The sequence below is a fragment of the Cibotium barometz genome, chromosome 49 (assembly GCF_041138505.1).
Source record: "Cibotium barometz isolate CiBa-2024 chromosome 49, ASM4113850v1, whole genome shotgun sequence".
Taxonomy (NCBI): Eukaryota; Viridiplantae; Streptophyta; class Polypodiopsida; order Cyatheales; family Cibotiaceae; genus Cibotium; species Cibotium barometz.
Window position 1 is genome coordinate 205,249 of NC_141094.1, and position 10,508 is coordinate 215,756.

At 43.4% G+C, this 10,508-nt stretch overlaps 1 protein-coding gene across 2 annotated transcripts; it reads right to left on the reverse strand.

The window, feature by feature from the left end:
• Positions 1-7,090: 7,090 nt before the first annotated feature.
• LOC147610163 (uncharacterized) lies at positions 7,091-9,862 on the reverse strand. Of its 2 annotated transcripts, none has more exons than XM_086786256.1 (4): positions 9,384-9,862; positions 7,720-8,647; positions 7,562-7,607; positions 7,091-7,447 (listed from the first exon to the last, which is right to left on the reverse strand). In XM_086786256.1, exons 1-2 carry the CDS (start codon positions 9,801-9,803, stop codon positions 8,201-8,203), a joined length of 867 nt encoding a protein of 288 aa, XP_086642382.1. In that variant the 5' UTR covers positions 9,804-9,862; the 3' UTR covers positions 7,091-7,447; positions 7,562-7,607; positions 7,720-8,200. The 2 variants fall into 2 exon arrangements, with proteins under 2 accessions (XP_086642382.1, XP_086642383.1); XM_086786257.1 differs by having other exon boundaries at positions 7,091-7,410; positions 9,384-9,820.
• Between the last annotated feature and the right edge of the window lie 646 nt (positions 9,863-10,508).

Consider the following 10,508-nt stretch of genomic DNA (forward strand, 5'->3'; position numbering starts at 1 on the left):
ACACCTATTTATAGGGGCTGGCCTCCCCCTCCATTTCATCCAACTCCTCAGCCCCTCAGTCCCCCTCCCTCACCTCACTAGTGCGCCCTATCCTCAGCCCTCTGGCCCTATCCTCAGCCCTCTGGCAGCAGTCTACTGACGTCCTACCGGCAGTGTGGAGTGCTCCTCCTTTTGTACTTGTTTGTAGGCAGCTTTTGCCCTACTGTTTGCCCACGATTGTGGAGGATCTACCGGACTATCGTTGCACTCTACCTCAACTTTCCTTTGCTGTACTATTTCTGATTATATTCCAGCACCTTTGCACATCCAATGGTTGCATTCGGGACTTGAATAATGAGCATAAAAACGTGAAAACCCTCTTCTTTCCTCCTACCCTCCCCCCACTATCCTCAATTATACTGTTCTTCAGTATGTTAAGAAGATTAAAAGAACATACAGCAAATTTGCACCAATACTTACTACATCCTGCACACATCCAATGCCATGGCACTGCTGATTAATTCCTGGCTCTCACAAACTGTAAACATATGAAGTAATTAAGGGAACCTCTATAGCTACCGAACACTTTAGTACCTTCGGTGAGTCCATTAAAAAAATGTAAGATCTGCTCTACATATATATACCTAGATGAATCCCAAATTCACCTTTTAAGAACGTGCATGTTATATACTCATGGTAGTCAACCACAAGACTCTATAACTATCAACTTCATTATGCATAGTATGGACTAGATACTATGTAACGGCATCAGTGCCCAATAGTGGGTGTAGACCTCTGTATCTAGATATGCTCTCACACGGTTATGCCATTAGAAACGTTTCACGGTTACGCCATGGTTGTTTGTAGGCCTTTGCGCTTTAGGCTTTTGCTGTGGTATCTGTGATGCACAATTAGATTTCCCTTTTACAGTCTTTATCTGTCTGGTTCCAATCAAGAGTCATTGAGCTGAATGTTTGTGCATCATTCAGTTCATTGACCTCTATATCTAGATATGTGCATCATTCAGTTCATTGACCTCTGTATCTAGATATGCTCTCACACGGTTACGCCCACGGTTAGCGGCATTTTGGGGGGGGAAGAGGGGGGGGGGGGGGGGGTTGTTTCTAATGGCGTAACCGTGAAACGTTTCAGCCCCCAAAACGCTTCATGTCGAAACCGTGTTCAAAATGCCGGAACGTTTGGTGCATACTGAAATGCCACACCGAAGCGCCCACATACATTCATACATAAATGTATGTATGTATGTATACATTCATACATAAATGCCATACATACATAAATGTATGTATGCATACATACATACATAAATGTATGTATGTATGTATGTGCATACATACATACATGTGTGTGTGTGTGTGTGTGTGTGTGTGTGTGTGTCTCACTGAAACTTTAGGTGTTTCAACATTTCACCAAAACATTTTAGGGCCGAAACATTTCATGTCGAAAAAGGGACCGAAACGCATTTCACGGTTATGTTGGTTTCTAGTTTCTCTGAATTCCTAGCTTCACTAAAACTGTCCTCAAACCCTCCAAAAAACACAAATTGGCTGAGTAAAGAAGCTCAAATATGCACAAGCAAACAAGGGCACTATGTCGAATGCAAGAGACCGTAACAAGCACTGAAATAAACACCACAAACTTACATATTTACAAGTTGGATGGCATTTCCAGTTCGCTTGGCAAGCCTACAAAAGACATCAACTGCCATCCCCAGCGCTTCCTCTTTCTCCTACAAACAAGAGCGATCATATATGCAAAACTCTCTCTCTCTCTCTCTCTCTCTCTCTCTCTCTCTCTCTACATACACAAACGCGCACATGCATACAAAGATGTACACGTGCACACACACACACATATATATATGAGACAAGGATACAGCTTGTAGTTTGGAACTGCAATGGAGCACTACGATTGGATCCAAGGAGGACAGTGGAGATTATAGGGAAGCATCATCCTCGTTACAGAGACACCCCAAAGCCCACACAGGGGATTGCCGCAGGGGAAGGGATACCAGTAGGAGTTCGCTTACAGAAGGAGCACTCGTAGAGATGAAGGATAAGGCGGTGTTGCTATTCTTTTCAGGAGAGGACTCACGGCGAGGATGAATTTAAGTGGTAGTAAGACGTGAAGAACTTCTTGGGGACTAGTTCACAGAAGGTGTGTTACTCTTCATCTTCGATGAAACTCGTTTATACTCGCACCTACCACAAGAAGTTTTCAATATAATTCCCACTTTGCGGATTACGACAACATCATGGGCTTCTAGAGGCGAGGCATAGCATACCTAGCTAGGTGCGGCGGGGGGCAGGGGCTGCCGGCCCTGCCTCCCACCGCACTAGCTAGGTATGTGGAGACTCGTCTGCAGAAGCTCATGATGTTGAACACTATAGGGAAACATAAGGGAAAGGAAAAACTTCTTGTGTACCAGCCTCTAGGATAGCTCGCAGGGTCAGAGTGTACAAGGGGGACGTGGGCATGATGACTGGGAATCGCCACCACCCCCACTGTTCCAAGACACAGCCTCGCCTGTTCCGGCCCGGAACAGTGAGGGCGGTGGCGATTCCCCACCTCTTCCCCCATACAATCGGGACCCGGAATTTGGAAAGGGTAGTTGGCAGCTTAGAAAAATGACTTGCCCCTGGCACAATGAATACAAAATTGCATGCCATAGAACACAAAATCTGAGAAATGTTTTCGAACGCTTTTACTTTTTATTTTAAAATACTACTCCTAGCTAATGCAGCCATACATCTACCTGCAACTCTGGTAAAGGAAACGACATTACATAAATACCAGCTTTGTTTTCAAACACACAAGAAGACCCCAAGGTTTGATGGATTACTGGCTGGCCTTTTTATCATCTGGTGCTCTCGTAGAAGAATGCTTGCTCATCTCAGTGACAACAAAAGCGAAAACTGTCGTCAAAAAAATGCACCCACAAGTTTAGATATCTCCCTTTCCCCTGTTCTTCCCTACAGTGTTCAACATCATGAGAGGAGGCACCGCATAACCCCGGGGGCCGGCAGCCCCTGCCCCAACCGCACCAAGCTAGGGATGTGTTGCCTCCTCTGCAGAAGCTCATGATGTTGGAAACTATAGGGGGAAAGGGAAAGGGCCCAATGAACTACGTAGACCCACCTTCAACTAGTTTCAGCCTTTGATTTCAATAACCCAGGTTACACCAATTCCTAAGAGACTAGGAGTTAAAACACCAGAAAAACAGCTCCGATGTAGCAGTACCAACAAAAAGACACAGCACACTCTATGCCGCAAATGAAAACATTTCGACAAGAACACACAGACCAAATGCAAAAAGCAAGCAAACAACACAGCCATGGGATGGCATGGGTAAACCTTCTCTTAGTCCCTCCTCTGCTATTGTGAGCTCGTGCTCTAAGAGTCTAACTGCTCGGTAAGGTACGATCTCCATTATCACCGTGACCTCATTTAACACATCTCGCAATCAATTTTACAGCCTACAACACATAAAACTACGAGCAAGACCACAAAGGAAGAACAAACGTACAAAATCCGATTGAGCAAGGTATCACAGATTACATGTAGGGAACACCGACCCTTCTACAAACTTCCAACAGAACACGCAGGAATTACTATCGTTCTCATCTTTGTGCATCTACAGTCAAGCAAAATTACGCTTCCTTCTCTCTCCTCTATTGCTCTTGAAAACCTCTTCCATGCTTGTCTCTCTCGTCGACACATTGCAAACATCCTTTTCACAAATGTGCTTCCTCACATACAGTGCTGAAGTCCGTAAAAATGTTTCATTTAGTGAGCAGACTAGCTTTGACAAACACAAGAGACACGTGAAAGTAGTGATAGCAGCACAGCCGGGGCTTGTATCAACTTACACTAGAGAACTATAATTCCACAAGAAATTTTGGGTATCTTCCCACTATAAACCCCCCCTTTGTGGATTACAACAACATCATGAGCTTCTGCAGGCGAGGCGTAGCATACCTAGCTAGGTGCCGTGGGGGGCAGGGCTGCCGGCCCTGGGAGGCAGTCCCCCCACCACACCTAGCTAGGTACGCGGAGCCTTGTCTGCAGAAGCTCATGATGTTGAACACTATAGGGAAAAACATAAGGGAAAGGGGGCCTCTTTCCCACAAGGGAAACGTCCAAAACTTCTAGTGTCTAAGCGACTCAAACACATGCCCCTTTCCCTTGAGATCATGTATGATAGGTGCCTCAACAAGTACGAAGCTAGGTTTTAACTCACACACACCCCATTAAACACGCACACGCGCAAACCAATTATGACCCATTCATCCACCTCCCAACTCACATGCATACATGTGCTCAAAAGACAAATTCCAAAGCGGAATTCTGACTCTATCTCTCCCTCCAGCTCCCTTTTACTGTAATTGACTTGAGACTTTTACTCAGAGCACTGGCTGCACACAAGCTGTATACAGAATTATTGCCTCGATAGCTAAACTCGATGCACATCATTGCCAACATGGCATTGCATATGTTCACAAAATTGCCTGGATACTTCACCGATTCTACCACAATACCACAATCAGACAAGTTCCAATTGGAGGACTCACAATACCACAATCATCGACATGTAAATTCGCCCCACACACACACACACGAATTGTAATAATGGGAAAAAAATTTGTGACTAACATGCAGATAGCTAGAAACCCAAAAACAGAAAGAAAAAAGCCAAATAAGACAACAGCTGTGTGACACTACTGCAGCCATTTCTATTTCCAAAACGTTGCCTTATATAAAAGAGATGTGTAATATTTCTCACCACCCAATGGGACCTGGGGTGGTACAATCACCATTGTAATGCCTCCACATGTACTCTAAGAACAAGGTGCTATTTCCAAAGAATCCTGGAAAAGAAGGAACAGAAGAATTCGCAGATCTCCACCTCTTTCAACAAGACTCTCAAATGCTATGAATGCAAACTTTTACATTGGCCTAAAGCATTGGTCTTCCGACATTTAAGGTGCCAAGATTCAAGATTGGACCCAACATGATAGGCAACATCAACAAAAAGACGTCATTTGGTGATCTCGATTCTGTCACAATGCAAAAACATCTTCATCCACACAACCACAACACAATGCATGCACACACACACACACAGCATTAAGCTCACACACACAAGCCAATGCATGCACTGAAACCGTGCAATGCATGCATGTGCATAAGGGTGTCTAAATATAAGAGTGGCTAATGCACATATGCATTGTGTTGTGAGTGTGTGTGCGCGCGCATTATGTTGTGTGTGGCAAGCCTCAAATTAAAGACACAACTCATGCCCTCATCCTTCTTTGCGATCTAAAAATCCAGACACATATTCCTTTGTTTAGAGAGCAGGCTCAAAACAAAAATGTTAAACCCATGGCTTTAGTTAGAGAGATGTGCGCCTTACCTCTCGTGAGATCTTGCCGTTGAAAACATATATTCAGCTTCAGCTTGTGGTGATCAAAGAGCAGATTCCCTATGCTACTCCGCCTTCCAAACACAAAAGCAGCATTATCGGGTGTCAACCTAATGTACACCCGTACCTTCAATAGACGACCTGTGACAAATTTGAAGACAAAACTTGTCACATATACTAAGTATTCGATTTCCCACTATAATTGCCACATTGTGGATTACGACAACAGCATGAGCTTCTGCAGGCGAGGTGTAGCATACCTAGCTAGGTGCAGGGGGGGGGGGGGGGGCTGGCATCCCTCTGCCCCCCACCGCACCTAGGTAGGTATGCGGAGCCTCGTCTGCAGAGGCTCATGATGTTGAACACTGTAGGTGAAAGGGGGCCTCTTTCCCACAAGGGAAAATGCCCAAACTTCTTGTGATAGTAGATATATAACCTTGCACACGCACACTTTCAAGAATACAAGATCAAGATCACCCAACAAACCACCTACCACACTACACCATTGAGTTCACAACTCAGAGCGAAAAGGACACTCATATCCAGCAGAGTAAAGGAATCACATATCTGTAGATCATGAGAATTGAGTTCCCAGATGCCCAAATATATGATTTCCCTGTAAAATAAAAGTGGTCATTCAACCATCCCGTATGGGCTAGGTGCTGCTATACACAAACGCAAGTCCGTGCTGATTCTTGAACTCCCTGACAAGTACTGCAAGCTGCCAAAATAGAAAATTGCACTCACAGTGTAAATACCAAATCACATTAAGAAAATGAAGAACAAATGTCTCAATGGCTAGAAAGCTCCATAAATCAACACATCTTTCATAAAACCACTGACTAAAAGCCACAAGAGTTGCGAAGGTTCATAAATACAAGCACAGACTACTACAAACACATCCATGTGACAAACAACACTGGATATGTCTTTTACTTGTTGGTATTGCAAGCCATCTCAAAGGGCCCTCTGCACACTTAAAGCCTGCTCCGAAACCGTCTCAAAAGGCCCTCCTCTGCACACTTATAGCCTGCTCTCACAAGTGTTAACACATAAACAAGTTCATACACATCCAAAGGTATACATATAGTCTGAAGCCATCTCAAAGGGCCCTCCTCAGCACACTTATAGCCTGCTCCGAAGCCATCTCAAAAGGCCCTCCTCTGCACACTTATAGCCTGCTCTCATAAGTGTTAACACAAACAAGTTCTTACACATCCAAAGGTATACATATGCTCCGAAGCCATCTCAAAGGGCCCTCCTCTGCACACTTATATAGCCTGCTCTCATGTAAGAGTTAACACAAAAACAAAATCACAAGTTCATACACATCCACAGCTGCACAATTATAGCCTGCTCTCATAAGAGTTAACGCACAAACAAGTTCATACACATCCACAGCTGAATCAGAAGGCTTAGGCCAATCACAAACTTAAACAAGTCAGTGAAGCAATTCCTTGAAACCCGTCAAGTAGGTTTTCTAGTTAGATATCTCTTAAAGAAAGTGAAACTACATGTCTTTGCTGGTTGGTATTACAAAAGCTTCCATGAGACAAACAACATTCAAAGGGTGTATTTATGCTTCGAAACCCTCGCAAAAGGGCCTACAAAAATGTTGTACATATTGTCTTGACGTTCACCAGCATGAGAAAAAACATCCTGAGGTATAGTTATACGCTTTGAAACCCTCTCAAAGGGTACTACAAAAATGTTGTACATACTATCTTGATGTCCACCCATTGTACATACTATCTTGACCTCCACCAGCATGAAAAAAAACATCCAGACGTATAGTTACATGCTTTGAAACCCCCTCAAAGGGTACTACAAAAATGTTGTACATGCTATCCTGCTTGAAAAACCTTCCAAAGGTGTACATATGCTGTGAAGAGCCCTACAAAAATGATGTGCATACTATCTTGGTGCACACCGATACACATCCAGAGGTATACTTATGCATGATACCTCCACCTGCACTAGCATGACACCTGAATATAAACATAATCACACAAACTGTCGATCGCCCTGCATCACCCAAACAGAATCAAAATATGATTATCAAAAATAACTACTTTAAAGCAATGATACTGGAGGTAAAAAATCACAAAACAGAATGTAAAAAATCACGAAATATGACACCTCAATATAAGCACCCGAAAATACTCTGAATACCCCCAATCCTAGCCTGCATCACCCAAACAGAAATCAGAATACTGTTGTCAAAATGGTTACTTTAAGAAAAAGCTACTGTGATAAAACCACACGACATAAACAGACACATTGTAATCAGCTCTAACCTCAAGGCTCCTCTTTTTTTCGTTTCTCGCAAAACACTTTAACCGCACAACGTTGAAGCCATTCCCGTGATCGATCGGAACAAAAGGCCACCTGTGTAACTCCAGCTCCATCGCGCAATGGAATTTGCAATGCACTTGCCCCCGTCATATCTGGGAAAGGTAGACAAATTGGGCCAATCACCAAATCGCACTTGTGCGCCATGCCCTTCTCTTGCAGATTGTTGATGCAAAACTCTTGCCATTCTCTATTGCTATCGGGGAACCACATGACCTCAAAAGGTCTCTCATTAGGAGAAGGCGGCCTTTCACCCCGAAGAATACTTGCATCCACCCTAAATACGATGACACTCACGGGATCAAGTTTTCTAGATGGACTCTTATGTAGAGGGTGTTCAAATGCTTGTCTGAGTGAATTTGACACATAGAATGCTGTACCCCTAGAGAATTCATTGGCGCGCAATTTGGGAAGAATGCCCTCAGCTCAAAACCGTTCTAAGGATAATGTCCGCGTACCATGGTACAAATAGACATCTCCTTGAACCGATCCCAAGATGTCCGGATCATATATTGCGCCCTCATCCACACATTCATGCCCCACAAATGACAATGACCTTTGTGCTAAAGTCTCTTTCTTTCCCTGGCTCTTTTTAGGAGGGGTGGTGAAACTAGACATCCACACATCGATCGTCTGCACCGAGTTGTTTAATAGCTTCTTCGAAGCAGCACTTAAGCTACTTCCACCTCCGCCTCCACCTCCATCTCCTCCACCACCACCACCACCTCCACCTCCACCTCCTCCACCTTTGTTACGTCGCTGCTTGAAAACCTTCTTAGGCGTCTCCCACCCATCCTTTGAGTGCCCTTGAACGCCTTCCCCTGAAGCCTTTCTAGCCACATATGATGTGTCGATGATGAGATATAGCTTTTCCTAGTTCATAAAAAAAAGAAAATACATATCAATAAAAAAAGATTATATTTCAGATTATATTACACCCACAAGCTATATGGAGCTAGCACAAGAAGAAGTTTTAGACCTTTTCCCACTATGCTTCCCACATTGCCGATTACGACAACACATGAGCTTCTGTAGGCAAGGCGGAGCATACCTAGCTAGGTGCGGTGGGGGGGTGGGGGGCAGGGGGCTGCCGGGTCCCAAGCTAGGTATGTTCCACCTTGCCTACAGAAGCTCATGTGTTCAGCACTATAGGGAAACATAAAGGGAAAGGCCAAATGGGAAAATGCCCAAAATTTCTTGTGTAAATTACTAAAAAAGGGAACAACATATAAAAAACGATTACATTACACACACAAGCGATATGGAGCTAGATTACATTACACACAAAAGCGATTACATTATAGATTACATTACATACTACATTATAGATTACAATGTTACATTATAGATTACATTACATTACAGGTTACATTACACACAAATGCGATTACATTATAGATTACATTACATGTTACAGTACACACACAAGCGATATGGAGATACATTACACACACAAGCGATATGGAGATACATTACACACAAAAGCGAATACATTATAGATTACATTACATATTAAATTATAGATTACAATGTTACATTACAGATTACATTACACACAAATGCGATTGCACTATAGATTACATTACAGACAAAAGGGATGAATTGATACCTTAAGGGTTTCTTGGATATGCCCGTCACACACACCGAAGAAATTGTAGAGGCTTGAGCCTGTCCTTTGAACATGCTCCTCGACGATGCCATGCACAATCATTTGGGTGAACAGAGCTTTTCCATGTCGGTAAGTATAGTCTAACTCTAGCCAAGAGCTCGACAAGACATCCAAGTTATCATCTAGTCTCTCTACCACCTGCGGAGAGAAGAAACGACCCACAAAAGCCAAAATCTCCTCCTTGTTCCGTGTGCAAGGGACACCTTCTTCCTCCTCTGCTGCAACATGGATTTCATCTATGAGGTGGTTCCATATGGTTAAGGATGAGGGTGGAAGAGTGAAAGCTAGCTTCGCATACTCGGGGTTTAGAAGCTTGCTCAGCTTACTGGCAGCCAAGCCCAAGCGGCCACTTGCAGCCATGAAGCCGTACAGATATGAACGCGGGCTGTGCAGAGAATTAAACGCAGAGATTTCCTCTTTTGGTTAAGTAGTTTTGCCTTTTCTGAATGTACTTTTGTATTAAATACCCTTACAAGCACTCTAATGTGTTTATTATTGTGATTGTGGGTATCAAGTTTGTTCATGTTACAAGCACTCTTTGCGTGTGTGTGGGGGCAAGGTATCATGATCAATCAATTTTATAAATACCCTTCCAAGTGTAACACTTCTGTTCAGGGTTGCTTTTTGCCGGGCATTTCACCCATTTTTGGGTATTTTAGCCATTTTTTCCGGGTGAAATTTTGCTCTACCCTTCAAAAAATACACTGAAATGTGTAAAAATCTATAAAATTCTGAAATTTTGAAGGGCAAGGGTGCCCATCAAAAATCAACACTGTGTCTGTTACAAGCACTCTGAAGGAGCAATTGGTTTGTGTGTGTGTGTGGGGGGGGGGACAAGGTATCGTGATCGATCCCTGTGTCGAGGTTCCATCCAAGAGAGCACACTTCTTGGTACCAATAAAAATCTCGCAGTACAAAAGAAGAAGGTTATTTGTGTTTTACTTACATATTCTGAATTAACTCTTTTTCTCTAACCATCACTCTCATCTATACTTCCTTTTGTCATCCCAACAATGGCTATCAAACTTTTTGCTATTCAAAAATCCCAAAACCTTCCTAGCTTTT

Coding starts and splice junctions, on each gene's coding strand:
- LOC147610163 (XM_086786256.1), bottom strand. CDS start 9,803: ATGGCTGCAAGTGGCCGCTTGGGCTTGGCTGCCAGTAAGCTGAGCAAG. Junction 8,648..9,383: donor ATATCCAAGAAACCCTTAAG/GTATCAATTCAT, acceptor TTTATGAACTAG/GAAAAGCTATATCTCATCAT.